The sequence below is a fragment of the Pinus tabuliformis genome, chromosome 6 (genome assembly GCF_031772625.1).
Source record: "Pinus tabuliformis cultivar Carrire ecotype Pingquan chromosome 6, CPIR1, whole genome shotgun sequence".
NCBI lineage: Eukaryota > Viridiplantae > Streptophyta > Pinopsida > Pinales > Pinaceae > Pinus > Pinus tabuliformis.
In genome coordinates this window covers 173,901,410-173,917,077 of record NC_142292.1, presented here as the reverse complement: position 1 = coordinate 173,917,077, position 15,668 = coordinate 173,901,410, and the positions used below count along the sequence as shown (strand labels likewise).

The following is a 15,668-nucleotide window of genomic DNA, read 5'->3' as shown; positions in this document are numbered from 1 at the left end:
ATTTTTAAAAGAAGGATGTTGTTCTCTTTGTGAGAATGGTGGACGACTTCTTCCTCTGAACAGTTGAATATTGATTAACATGAGAAATTTCATAATCCAAATTAACACTGATATGTATTTCCAAGTCTTTGTCAATCGTGTATCAAACGCAGCGTCAGATTTGAAATATTGAACTTTTATTTATATTATAATTAAACGCAGCGTCTGCTATTATAATTACCTCTCTCAGATAACAACATCGGGAGGTTGGTTTTATTTAACTATATAAATACCACCTCAATTGAAGGAAGGAAAGAGCGATGACAGCATCGGATCAAGATCATGAGGATGTGAACCTGCTTTGGATAATTTGGACGAGCTTGTCATCGATCTGGAAAGCTCTGGCGAGCACAGAGGCAGAAACAGGAGGAGAGGCTCCGAACAAGGCCGGCGCAACCTGCTGAGTTCCTGGATTCTGGCTGTTCAGTCCAGAGAAGGCCACTGCGTTGACAGGGCCAATGTTCTGTTGGAAATGCACAAGACCTCGAGGGAACACAAACACGTCTCCCTTCTCCAGCGTTGTGGAGAACAGAGTGTTGTTAGTGGTGATAAAGCCAACCAAGAGAGTACCCTCGATCACCACCAAGATTTCGGTGGCCCGCGGATGTGTGTGAGGAGGGTTGAGGCCGAGAGGAGCAGCGAAATCAAGGCGGACCAACGAAATTCCCAAGGTGTTTAAGCCTGGTAGCTGCGTTACAAAAGCTGGCGTTACAACGAATCCCAACTGGTTACTGGTATCTCCTGGTTTATCTAGGCCCCTCAACCGGAAGTCGTCTGCTGTGACCGTCATCGCATTCTTACATGGAAACCCGTTCACAATAACTGCACAATTCAAATCAAGCAAAATATATATAAATATAAAATGTCATTCACCCATGATCAGCTAGCAGACATTCGCAAACGCACAAGACATACATAATTACAACATGGAAACATTACCATTGCTTTGCATATCAGCAACGCAAATGTCTTGTAAAGGATCTGGATCACTTGCACGCACAATAACAATACTATTCGCGTATGATAAGATCACTAGAACTGCAACTGCTAACGCCGGAAAGGATTCCATGGCTGTAACTCGCTATTTTTCTTTTCTTCTATTCGAAAATAAATAGAGATGGACTGAATTTGATTATGAATGGAGAGCGTTGCTCCCTTTTATAACTATGGTAAATGACCCGGTGTTGCAGGTCCACCCACCGAATCCCCTCTGCCGCATACGACTGTGTCAGAGTTCTGGTTAGTTAGAGTGTAGAGTCTATAGTTATGTTTTGTGATATATATATATATATATATATATATATATATATATATATATGTCTGTCGGGAGGATATGGTCAGTTGCGTATTTTCTTTCGACATTCAAAAATAGAAAATGTCTACCTTTATCTAATTTGTTTTAGATTGTCTTTTAAAAATGAAAAAGTTTGGTTTCATATAACGTGTTTTACTTTTTCAAACTAAAAAAATTGTACAATGATCCGGAGTTTGTTTTAGATTGTCTTTTAAGAATGAAAAAGTCTGCTTTCATATAACATGTTTTACTTTTTCAAACTAAAAAAATTGTACAGGGATCGGGAGTTTGATACAGTTTGGAAGTTAATATTTAATCACAAAAAATAATTAATTGATAATGGTGTTCAATATATATAGAGAGAAAGATTGTATTGCTTAACAAAATCAAAGTTTCAGTGCATAGTTCTACTATCTACTACCATTACTAGTATTTTTTAGAGCAATTCTAGGAGTTCTGCTATTCTATTTTCACATCATCAAGGCTAGGAAAAACATTATACCTATCATCCTATTTTTCCATAAGAATACTTCCTATCAAGGTTTTCATTTTCGAATAAATATATAATGAAAAGATACTACTTTTTTCAGCGTGGCTAGTATCCAAATTCCACTGCCCACATTCCTCCACTAGCTCTGAATATGAGAAGAAGTTTCTTTCTCTAGCTGCCATGGTCTCAAGGTTCTCAAATTTACTCTGAATATCAAGAGGAACATACGAGTGAAATGACTCATCAACCTCTTGGGCTTACTGATGGGCTCGATTATGGCCCTGGGGGCCTCATCCTCCCCATCCTCCCCCTCTTCTCCTCATGCACTGACGTCGCATGGGGCTTGTCTCATAATGCAAATGAAAATCAAACTATGTTTGACCAAGATACATAACACCACGAACAAAGCCAACATTCAAGGACAACTAAACAAGATTTAAAAGATTTAGAGCTAATTTCTTATTATGTGCTTAATATTATTTATTTTGCAGAATATTAAGAGATTATTGAGTAAATTTTGAAGTTCTTTATAATGAGAGAATATAGGGACTTGCTTCGATGGACCAATAAATGAATAGGATATTATGAAATTATTGAACAAACTTTGGAGCTCCACTGTTGAGAAAATCTCAAGATTGAGAAAATCTAGGAATGTGTTCCTTGCTACAGGAGAAGCCAAAACTCAAAATTTAATGAAGATTCCTATTGTTGGGACCAGATCCACATTTTGAGGGATTTTCGAGGGGAAAGTTGTCTCCTTTCAAAGAGGATGCTTCCCCATCAACTTGTATAAGTACCAATTCATATATGCTATTAAATTAGTTGGTAATGATGTTGATCATATATGCTATTAAATTATTTTGAGTTGTTGACATGTTAGGCATTATCTTTTAAGATAGAGAAAAATCTAATTCTATGTAATATTTTTCACATTGTTATTTAAAAATGGGAAAAAGAAAACATACAATGCTTTCGGGTATAATAATATTTCTAAATTTTCATGTATATTTATATTATTTTTTATTTATACAATTTAATTATTTAATAGATGCTAAAAGGTTAATAAATCAGAGAAATTTTTTTCCTTATCTTGTTGGTGTGGGAGGGTTCAAGGGGAAGGGAATCAAGTGGGATGGGTAACTAGGGGGCATGGTGATGGAGGGGGGACGAGGATATATATATATATATATATATATATATATATATATTGATTTATCAAAGAGATTTTCCATGGGGCTTTCGATTGACGGTGAATGGGTGCACTGTTAAGATAGGTCACTGGTTCAAATCCCCCGTGGGTGCTTACCTACCAAAAAAGAAAAAGAATTATCAAAGAGATACAATAAGAATAATGCCTTTTGTAACACCCCCTAGTATCCCAACTAGGGCAATGCCACCGCTTCTGACTCTGATACCATAATCACAATATACAAACATATAAAATGACAAGATAGTAAAATAACATGATAGATAATCCATAAAACATGTAGATGACAAGTTTCAAGAACTTTTCTATGAAATTCGTTGACTAGCTATATGACTTAGACATACCATCCAACCATATACCATGTTACTCGTGCTCTCTTAGCTTTCAATCACCCTCGAGTTAGGGACATTACTCCATGATGGTATCACCTGCTAAAGCTAGGTACATATCCACAACCACATACAAATAAGGCCAAGGTACCAAACCATAACAACCTCTAACCAATAATCTCATATGCCCCATTTGCCCCGCACTCAATTAATGCACCCCCTTCTTTTCACTAACAGTCAATTGGGCGATACCACTACCTCCAGGGTGACCAAATTGGTCGACCATGTATTTCCGAGACCGTGTGGCTTCCAAGAGTTCCTACTACCCTTATGAGTCTCTAATTACCCTCCAGTCCCTCACATATAGACACTTGTCCCCACCTAGCCACATCCAATTGAATAGGAGAACCACCATTTTATAGGAATGCTACCCCTTACTTTTACATTTTTTAATGATATAGTATAATATTATAATGTATCAAAGCACTTTTATGATCATGGAGTCCTAGCCCCACATACACTTTTTGTACCTCGGTCTACAACCATGGTGGTATTATGTTAATCCCATTGTATTCACATAATATGCATACCAGGCTCACTGAACTTTTACCTCATAGTCTATGTAGGCTAATCACATGGGAACTCTGGTCTTACAATGTATCAATACAATGTCCCACTCGCCTAAAAAATTATACATAAGCAAGCACACAGGCCTCAATGGAACTTAGTGATGGGCTTTCCAATTCGGTGCAAAATAAAGCCCATCTAACCTTTCGTAGGCACATAAAGGCTATATTAAATCTCTCCTTTTACACTTAACAATGTTTTCTTAGCTTTTATAAGTTCTTAGGAAGGTTTAGAGATAATTGCTTATTATGTGCCTAATATTAATTAACTTGTAGAATATTGAGAGAATATTGAGCGAATTTTGAAGATATGTAGAATGAGAGAATTTCGGGACTTTCTTCGATGGAACAACAAATGAATAGGATATTATGAAATTATTGAACAAATTTTGTAGCTCCATTGATTGATAAAATCTAGGGATGTATTCCCTGCTACAAGAGAAATCAAAACTCAGTATTTAAAGAAGTTTCCTATTGTCGAGGACTAGATCCACATTTTGAGGGATTTTGGAGGGGAAAGATGCCTCCTTTCAAGGGGGATGCTTCCCCATCAAATTGTATAAGTATTAATTCAAATTAGCTCCTAGGGGCATGAAATTTTTGGCCTCGTAAAGAAAAATTGTTATTTAGCAATTCTACTTTCATTTATAGCAAGGATGTACTTGATTTGATCTGAGTAATGAAGTTTGGTTTCATTTCTAGCTTCTGAGACTTGGTTTCCCTCATAGGAATTTGAGTATCCTTGGGATTGGCCATCCTAGGAGCCTTAGGTCCTTACTATACAATTTATTTATCTTCTTTGCATTTCTTAGTCACTGACATATCTTATTATTGCATTTCGTATTTTTGCATTTAGTATTCATGTTTCATTTGTTGTAGGTTAAATTAGTTAAATGATTGAAATAATTTGATTTTTAGGTCATACATATAGTTAAAATTATGAATCATCCTTATAACAACTCTACAAAATCATATTCATCATTGAGTTACTTGGATTAGTTTACTAGTTAACAAAAAAAAATAAGAAAATAACATTCTACTTATTGCTGTTGGGTTGCAAGGTCTATCTGAACCTCAGGAGGAGCAAGAGCAGGTGACTCCACAAAATGAAGGTTTGGATCCCTATAAAAATAACCCATTATAGAATCAACGCAAATTTTTTAATATAACATTCATGTTAGGGAGCATCAGAAACTAGATTAAAGGCTCACCCTGAGAGCTTCCGTGCCAAGTACAGGAATGGCTTCTCAAAGTTGTAGTTACTTTTTGCAGATATCTCATAGTACTGAAGATTCTTCTTTCTATGAAAAGTAACTTGCTTAGCTTTCACTTGCCTATTCTTCACATAAACCTTGTTTCCACAAAGAACAATAGGAATGTTCTCACACACCCTGAAATTCACAAAGATATTTAGCTAATCGGTTCAGGCAGTTGTGCCACCACACAATTAAGGAACCTTCATTTCTACTTAGAGATCCAAACCCTATGCAAAAGAGATACCTGCAAAGATCTTTGTGCCACGTTGGGACATTCTTGTAAGTCAATCGTGCAGTAATATCAAACATGATAACTTCACATTGCCCATGAATACTGCAACAAACAAAATCCCAATCAATAAATAAGAAGGAAACAAATAAATAGAAGTGGAAAAACACGGAACCCTCGCTAATTCAATCAGGAAAATGCCAACAGAAATAGGAAAAGCAAATCAGTATTGATCAGAACAACCAATAACAGAGTCTGTTTATAAATTCAAAATTAAACTAAATTAAAATTCAAATAAATATAAGTGGAAAAATATAGAACCCTCGCCAATTCAACAAGGAAAATGCCAACAGAAGAAGGAAAAGCAAATCAGTATTGATCAAAACAACCAATAACACAGTCTTTCTATAAATTCAAAATTAAATTAAATTAAAATTCAAAATAAAGAGACATAAACTAGTAAAATAGAGTGCTGATAAAAAGGAACCAAAAAAGGGCTCATAGTTGCTCCATTGTCATTGATATTGAGGTTAAAAGGTGTTGCTACTGAGCCCACACTATGTACATATCAACACGGGAATATAGAATTGATAAGTCAAAAGTTCTCTTGGGATCGATCCAAGTTTAAATCCATGTAGGACCTTTTTAAACAAAAAGTTGAAAAGGCATCCCAAAAGCTCAAATGTACGGTGCTCCAATCAATAGGTGTTTACTACACTTGTAGAGGATGACAAAAAACACTACTTTTGTAAAGTCCCAAGAGACCCGATTTCAAGTGAAATTCAAAATCAGTCTGGAAAAATACAGAAATGGGAAAATAATCAAACTAATTATTGACGTACCTTAACCACATTTTTTCATTAAACCTTACTTGACTGAGCTATAAAGTTGGGTCAGCATTTCATCCTTGGCTTTCTCAACTTGACAAAGCACCACAGCTTGCAAATCATCAAATCATCAATTCAAGTATCATGGACTGAATAAACACTGAGATTCTGTATGGTTGTATTGTGTGCTCATCCACATGGATGTCTTACTTTGGGAACATTTACAGCAAGACTATTCATAACAGCTTCCACATAATCACGAACTTCTTGAGCCATCATTCGGAGCTCCTCCTCCGGATCTACAGGCCTTCTTACCATGGTTTCCTGGATTATAAACAAGAAAATCAAACTGAGGTTGAATATTAAGTTGGGAAATAATTTTTCTATTCTCATCGTTGTATATGGTCATGGTCTCCTAGGCTAAAATGTGTATTGATTCTTAAATTATTTAATAGCAAACATTTTGATTATGTACATGTGAAACTTATGATGGAGCTTTATGTGCTTCATTGCCTATATGCAAGTGTTTAAATACAAGCTATAGTTGTTCACGATTATACTTTGGGTTACATAAAGTAGTCTTGGCTTTTGGCCAGCTAAATATTGCCTACCCTCTACCTTATAACTATTTAAGTTTTAACAGTGGAAATAGTTTGTCTTGAAGATCGAAGAAAACTCAAAGGATGTTAGTCCTAGCTGAAAGCAAAGACTAGCAAGCTATTTTCATTTTCTGCTACATAGTTCTCTACCAGAGAAACCAAATTTTTTGGTTACCTGTAATTATTCATAAGTTGAGCAATTGTCGAACAACACAATGCCTACTTATTTGCAATATAATTATCCAACAGAAAATAATGTGACTAGCATGCATTTGAATGCAGTTTACTAATTTTTTAACCTTAAACAGACATGTGAGTACTCGATAGTAAATCAAGACAATTCCATATAACATAATGTAATTCAGTTAATGAAGGCTTCCCACCAGATCATGCCATCATTATGTTAGTGGCTATAATATATACAATGTACAGTTGAGGAGGAACTTCTAGTTATGGATATATAACAGTGAACTCAACTCAGCTTGCATTTTATTTGTCTCAAACAACCTATGAAAGGTTTGTTGTAGTATAAAGGGTGCATCTTTATCCAATGCTTTAATTGTCTTTGCAGGTTGACATTGTAATGGGCCAAAGGTTTATGACTCTATCTTCCAGCAAGAATTGGCAAGCAAATGAATTTCACCAATGGCTCCAACATAGAACCAAATTTCAGGAATGGCAGACTAGTGCCTTTCTTGCTAGGAATATCCTAAGAATGGTCCCTTCATGTAGGGGATTTCCCAGCGACATCCAATGAGCCGTTCCCACAAAACTGGAGATGCATCAAATGATATTTGTGGCATTCCTGTTCTCATCCCCATTCCATAGAAAATAGGTAAAAAACATAGGAGAACAGGGATGCCTCAAATATCATTTGAGAATCAAAGTCTATAGAAGGATGTCTCTAGAGGGGCTCAGTACTCTGTTACATTGTTACATTCCAAGGATATGTAATTATTCAGCTTCAGCTTCAGAAGGCTTATTGTAGTGTAACTGTCAGGTAATTTGTCAGAATTACGCCCAAGTTTTACTACTTCAAATGGGAGTCAGAAGTTTGGATTTAAGATGCTACCTTAGCTTTGATAAGCATTCCATCTCCCAGTTTTACTATAGTTAAAGAACAATCTGTAGACTGTTGAATGGAAACAACTTTAGCATTAAATATGATCATTCCTAGAGCCAATTCTTTTGCAAGGGTATCCAGAGGCATACTCCTTTGCACCCATCGAATTTCATGATTTCCGCTGATAGACAGGAAAAGTACTTAGTATTACAAAGCATGCGAAAAAAAAGATGACCAAAATAGTTAATGGGATAGAAAGTACATCATGTCACAAATCATAGCATATCTATTTCATGCCCTGCAAAAACTTCTAAACTCAACCACTGAGATAAAATAATGAAATTAAACAGCATTTTGAACTGTAAAAAATAGAAGGAACGAAGGCCAAGTACTATGTAATCCACACAGTCCTCCAAGTGAAAAGGTTAGCTGGCCTTGAGCTGCATCTGTGGCTCCAGGAATATCAGTCACTATCCTGAGTGGGATCACCAATACAAAAACAAAAAATATTATTTATTCAACTTATTGACCGTTATCTTAAAACAATTGTAAATAACCTAGTAGAATCCAACATAGTTGCATTTAATCTAACATAAGAATGTACAAATCTATCTAATCCGTAAGAATATCAGTTCCATTTAATCTAACCTAAAGATAGTATAAATCTATCTAAACCTCGAAAATATCACACCTCAATTCTTAAAAGTCAGTATTTAAAAAAACTGACAAAAAGATCTCGGTTTAGGAGTTTATCACCTTAGGTAAAAACAACTAAAAAAGTAAAACAATTAAAAAAACTAAAAAATTAAAACAAAACAAATTAACCTCACAAGCTAGAAGAGACTAATCTTAACTAAACCTTAAACCAAAAAAGTTTAGACCTAAAATGATTCATCTTAACTTCATGTTATCTTTAAGATGATGAGAACAAAAAAATTACTAAAACAAAAAATATTAACCTAGTAAACTAGAATACAATAATCTTCATCAAACCTATTAAAAAAGCATCTTAATCTCAAAGAATATATCAACTTAACCAAAAGACAGGAGAAAATAAATAAATAAACCATCTTAACCTAATACACTATGATAGAATTTTCTTAACCATTAAAGTCCACAAAAATCCATGATGTATTAAAGCCATCCATGATGTATTAAAGCGAAATGAAAATTAGAGTAGATCCAACTGAACTATGATCTATCCATCAACCAGCATCGAACCTCAAAGAGATACCAAATTATAAGAAAAACTACAAATAAACTCCCATTACCAATACCAACCAGCATTATATCCATCTTTATCAATCTATTTTTAAGCTGGGTGCAAAGTTCACTGAGATACCAAATTTAAAGAACTACCATAAATAATAGATCCATTTTCACCAGATCTATTTTGGTTAACTAGAATAAAATAATAACTGTGTGCAAACCTCATATTCAAAAATTTGAATCTATTATTCTCTAGTACCAATTATATGGTATTTTGACAAGACAAAAACTGTTATTTTAATGTTTTAAAAGTGAATATATGATCGCTAAGTTTTTGAAAATACTCAAAATATTTATTAAATAATACTTGATTGTCCAAAGACTATTATTTCGAACTGAATATTTATTAGATAGTGTTTCCCAGGCCAAAAAAAAAGGATGTCTTATCCTTGGAGATGGATCTATTAAGTTATTAACTTTAGTTGTAGACCTGAATGTTTTAACCTTGAATCTATTAGCTCTTGGTGAAAAGAAACTCTTTATTAGATAATATTGATTTTAACTTTGAATCAACAGACTCAATGAGCAAACAAAATGTTTCTTAGATAGTGTTACAGTCCAGAAGCAAACAACCTTGAATCTATTAGGGTTGGCCACAAATCTCAATGTTTTACCCTTGAACCTATGAACTCCATGTGCAAACCTCAATATTTATTACATAGTGTTTGACATGAAAAGACATTAAGGTCTTAGCATCCTACTTTACTTTTAATCCTTTGTAGTAGCATAGCTTCTGGTGCCTATGTTAGTGTTACAATGGTACAACTGTGCATTATACAGCTGGGATGACTAGGACAGTGTATTGGCCCATATAAAAATACTAAATAGTATGGTGTGGCAAATATGCAATGAAGTGGTGATAGTACAAATGCAAAAGGAGGAAGAGGAAGTGCTGGAAACTCTATGTGAGGATGGGAATGACTCAGCTTCTATGTATGTGCCATTTTGTGGCAGCACTGAGTACATTGAATATGGAAAAAGGCAGTGAGTTCATTGAATATGGACAATGTCACAACACGATCTAAACCGGTGCCATTGTTTAGACACCATCAAGTTATAATTGAATGTGAGCACTACCAAATAAAATCAGACCTATCTAGTCTAATATGCACTGGAAACTTTGATAAGATTGCCGAGGCTGTGAAGCTCAAGCATGCATATTAGAATACTAAAACTGGAGATATGAACTCTGCAACCTCGATGTGCATATCAGGCCTGGTAATAATAACCAAATATTATTACCATTAGAGTGTATCTCTTTCAATTTTTTGCAGTGTATTGTCTTTTTAGTGTATTGTCTGTATAAATTGAAGAGAGCAGAAGGGTAGGAATTTATTATACCAGTGAAGCCATTCCTGCATGTTTGTATAAATTGAAGAAAGGAGAAGGAAAGGAATTTATTATACCAGTGAACCCATTCCCGCATGTTGGGTTCGCTTGGACTAGGAGCATCTGGGTCTGTCATTACCTGATCAAATGTAAATGCATGCATTCATAGAAGACCCATAACAAATTTATATGTAAATACTCATTTTATGAAACCAGAGGTGCTGGAATTAAATTATTGATGAAATGGGTACCAGAGTATAGAGACTCTCGTCGAAGTGTCGACCCGCTATTTGCACATTGGGGCGGTCAACAGTAGCAGTGGGCTTGATCTCGCAGCCATTGGTGACCTGCTTGGATCCATAGTAGACAGCCATGTCCATTGAAGGCACGAACATTTCAATAACATCGCCTATCACTCTTCCTACTACCAGGGGATCTGTTGAACGAGCCATTGCAGCAAAGATGAATCCCAATTTTGCTTTCTAATTTCCTTCCTTCTCCTTTCTCACCTCCTTCAAATTCACAGTCGAAGTCGATTCAAGTTAAGTGGCGAATGTAGCGGAGGTGTCTTATGGCATGTAAATAAATTGAATGAATTTGCAAGGGAATAAGAATCATACTCAATACAAGCAGGTTGAGTTATGTTGTTCCGGCAAGCGCAGGCGCAAGTAGGGCATGGTGTTATAGTATCATTATAGAACGATGATAAGGAGACACAGCATGTTGAACTTTTCTGAGCCAGGAACTGAGAATATATGCATGTTACATTCCATGTCACTGCACAAGGACAAGGGAAATTCAAATATAAGACTTAGCTAGCTCAGAGTGAAAGACATGACATTCACAAATATATAAATTATGAGGGATTATAATAGTGTATTACTCAGAACTTGAGTGGTTCTGTGGCGATCTGGACTAAAGAATAGGCTGGGTTTAACAATCTTAGCAGGGCCACAAGTATAACTCGGTCCTGGAGCCTTCAAAGTGAAATTCATTGGCAATTTGAGAGTTTTGTTAGTGGTCCCTGAATTTCCCACACTAACTTGGAAGGATGCGATGGAATTTGGAGGATCCTGAGCCCAAGATGCCAATGCTCCACCTTTGCAGCAATTAGTAAATTGTTGATTGTAAGGCACACCTAGTAAGAGATCAACAACGGTGGGGTCCTTCTTGCAACAGTGTGGAACACCTGCTTTCCATTTGGAGCAATCTCCTTGCTCTGTTGTCTGGCCACCAACCACAGCCCAGATGACCTCCTTTTTTGCCCAGTGCCAACCCAAAGTGTTGGAAATAATACTGAGAGGGGGGGTGAATCAGTATTATCTAGCAATTTACCAAATCTTCCTTATTTGATCTTTTGAATTATTCTTGCATATCAGTACCATAAAACAATGAGCATGAATAAAGAAAATAGACAGTCACACCAAAGGACACAAGATGTAAGGTGGAAACCCAATGTGGGAGAAAACCACCTGCTGCAATATGTCTCTATCTTCTTTCAAGAAATTCTTTTTACAATGATTTTGTACTGGTGCAGTCCTTTACCAGCACGCAGGCTGCAACCTGCAGAGAGCTACAACTCTCTCTCGTTTTCCAGTTTCTCCTGGAAGGGAGCTACAACCCCCTACTTCTTTTCATGAAGAATCAAATGATCAACAAGTATACAACAGATACAGTCTACTACAGATATCAGATCAATAATTACAGAAACAACCCAGAACACTTTATGAACAGAAATATACAATCAACAGATCATCTTAAGACAGGGACGCATATTTTCTTTCTGTGGCCTGCGACTGGACGCAGTCTACCATCTGCTGTTCTGCGTGCAGACGCACTGTTCCTCTATGCTTTGCTGCGACCGACGCACCCAGCATAACTATCGCGCCGCGTCCTTCGCTTCAGAGACGCACCCAATAACACAGTCGCGCCGCGTCTTTTGCCTCAGAGACGCACCTGAGCCTTTACTGTACTGCGTCCCGGCGCACTTGCCCTTCACTGAACTTGCGTCCCTTCAGATATAAGAAATATGAGGACTTCAGAACCAACCCAAACTCTCAGATCCACAGATCTGATCATGCGCCATAAAGATCATAGTCCATTAGAAGATTCGCCCTTATAGATCTGGACTAGATCTCACCAAGAGATATTCAACCAAGATGATGCTTAATCCAAATGAATTCCTCTGCTTTATATAGGCAAGCTTCTCCCCAAAACATGGAACAATATCACGAGCCGACACCATAGAAACACAAAACCGTCGGCTAGATACCACACAAGAAACCCCCACGTGCTTTTCTCTGCCTTGAAATGTGTGCACTGGGCGGACGCACCTCCTGAACGGCTGGCCTGCGTCCCTGGATGCGGGTTCTGCATGGTATGCCTGCGGGGACGCACTTGCTGAACATATTTCCTGCGTCCTTCTTGATTTATCACCTGAATGGGTTTGCCATCAAGGACAACACCTGAATCATAATGCCAACAATCTCCCCCTTTGGACTTGATGGCAACCATATAAACTTCAGCTTCATTCTCCCCCTTTGACATCAAGGGCAAAGGGTATGCTCCCCCTATGCTCATGCTTCTCCAGATCTGTAACCAGAAATCCATCATGAAGGAGATAGAGACATATTGCAGCTATTTCCAAGATCTCCTTCTCCATAATGCCAACAATGCATTATGTGCTCCCCCTGAGCCTATACCACCAATAGGAAGATGATCAACAATAGGATGATGCATCAACAACCCCCAGCTTTTGCCTGAGGTATTCAAAAGTGTCCCTGGGCAACGGTTTGGTGAAAATATCAGCAACTTGTTCCTTCGAAGGAACATACTCCAACTTGACCTTCTGTTCAAGTACTTGTTCCCGGAGAAAATGGTACTTGATTGGTATGTGCTTGGTTTTTGAATGCATAACCGGATTCTTTGAGATGCTGATTGCACTTGTGTTGTCACATAAGATAGGGATTGGAGGTGTACAAGTGATTTGATAATCCTGCAAAGTCTGCATCATCCAAAGGAGTTGGGTGCAACAAGATGCAGCAGCAACATATTCTGCTTCAGCTGTAGACAAGGCAATTGAACTCTGTTTCTTGCTGAACCAAGATACCAGTCTGGGACCCATAAAGAACGCACCACCACTTGTGCTTTTCCTGTCATCCACGCTTCCGGCCCAATCTGCATCTGTATAAGCATGAAGAGTGAGATCTGTATCTCTAGGATACCATAAGCCATAATTTTGAGTCCCTTGAAGATATTTGAAAATTCTCTTCACTGCTTGAAGATGAGTCTCCTTTGGATTTGCCTGAAATCTTCCAACTATTCCAACTGCATGCATGATGTCTGGTCGGGTACCTGTTAAATATAGTAAACTTCCAATCATAGATCTGTAGGTTGGTTGATGTACTGCTGCAGACTCATCATTTGCACTGAGACTACATCCTGTGACCATGGGCGTACATACTGGTTTTGCATCTTCCATGCCATATTTCTTCAAAATCTGCTTGAGATACTTGGTTTGAGATAAAAGGATTCCTCCTTCCTTTTGTTGGATTTGCAAACCAAGAAAGTATGTCAGTTCTCCTAGCAAGGACATTTCAAATTCTTTCTGCATGACTGAGGCAAAGCTTTGACTCATAGCTTCTTCATTGCTGCCAAAAATAATGTCGTCTACATACACAACAAGTATTAGCAATTTGTCATTTTCAATTTTTATATATAGATTGCTATCTGCTGAACCTTTTGAAAAACCTTGTTGATGAAGATATTTGTCCAACCTCCAAACACGTTAGAAGGCAGTGAAGTTACAGGGCTAACCTGGTCATGACAAGGGTCTCTAAGATGCGTTTGGTGTGGTGAGACGCCCACAACACGTGGAGATATTTCCTTAACAGAGGTTGATCATGATGCTAGCTTGGTTCAAGGTTCATATACTTACTCTGTTTGTTCTGTTGCTACGTATGCATATATATGCTCTTAGGTATACTACTAGGGCAAATTATCCATGCTTACAAGTAGTGGAAAGACTGAACTATAAGTCCCATCATAAGTAGTCAAAATGGCCATAGATTTTGTTCAATAGCACAATGCCTAACTTGCAAAACATAAACCCTGTTTGTTAATAACATCTGGAGCTCCTTCTATTAGGGGATCTCCCTTCTACTAATTATTTCCAAAGCTCATAGTTCATCTCAAATTCTGGGCTGTTTATATATTGTGTCATCCTTTCTTGTCTTCCTCATTGCAGTCTTTTATTATCAGGTGGAAATGTGCTTCTGAATTGGGTCTACATGGTCTTCTAGCATATGAATGGGACAATTTTGTTAAGAATCTTATTCTCAATGGTCTAATCTTATCATAGGAGGATGGTTCAATTGCTTGTGCTTGGAACACCTCATTTGGGAAAATAACTTCTTGCCATGCCTATAATTCTATATCAGCATGTTCTTCCCTTCCCATGGTAAATTGGTGGTATAATAAGTTCCGGGACTGTCTTATTGCTCCAAAAATGTAATTATTCATATGGTTGGATTTAGAGAATTAGATATAACCATGGGACCCTCTATTGTGCAAAGGATTATCTAGGCCAAATATATGTATCCTCTATTCAAAGGACTTTGAATATGTCAATCACTTATTTTTTCTGTGTGGTTTTTCCATGGAACTTTGGACTGCAACCGTCACATTATTTAATATTTTGGACCTTGTTCCAATGTATCATATTGACCATTTCCTTTTCTTATGTGAGAAAAACATGGGTAATTATAAATCCTTTCCTATCTTCATCGCTTGGGGTGTCTAGAAGGTTCAGAATAAACATATCTTTGAAAGCAGAGATCTCTGACATCCTGCCTCATATTATGGGTTTCTTCTCTGTATGTCAAGCCTTTGAATCCTCCTCGTAGTCACTTCTTATGCTTCCCTCATAGTCCTCTATCTATAAATGTAGGTTTCTTTGATGATGCATATCATTTAGGTGTATCTGGAGGGGGTGCCATCAGTTTCCTCCCTAGAAATGGGTCTTATCATATTTGGTTGAATATTGGTTCAGAGTCTAATACCAAGGTAGTGGTTTCTTTAGTTTGGGCCCTTTTATATATTGAAACATCATT

At 37.0% G+C, this 15,668-nt stretch overlaps 1 protein-coding gene across 1 annotated transcript; it reads right to left on the bottom strand.

The window, feature by feature from the left end:
* Window positions 1-319: 319 nt before the first annotated feature.
* Window positions 320-1,108, bottom strand: LOC149257978 (germin-like protein 8-2). Its single transcript, XM_089394327.1, has 2 exons — window positions 979-1,108; window positions 320-861 (listed from the first exon to the last, which is right to left on the bottom strand). Exons 1-2 carry the CDS (start codon window positions 1,106-1,108, stop codon window positions 320-322), a joined length of 672 nt encoding a protein of 223 aa, XP_089250453.1.
* Window positions 1,109-15,668: the final 14,560 nt, after the last annotated feature.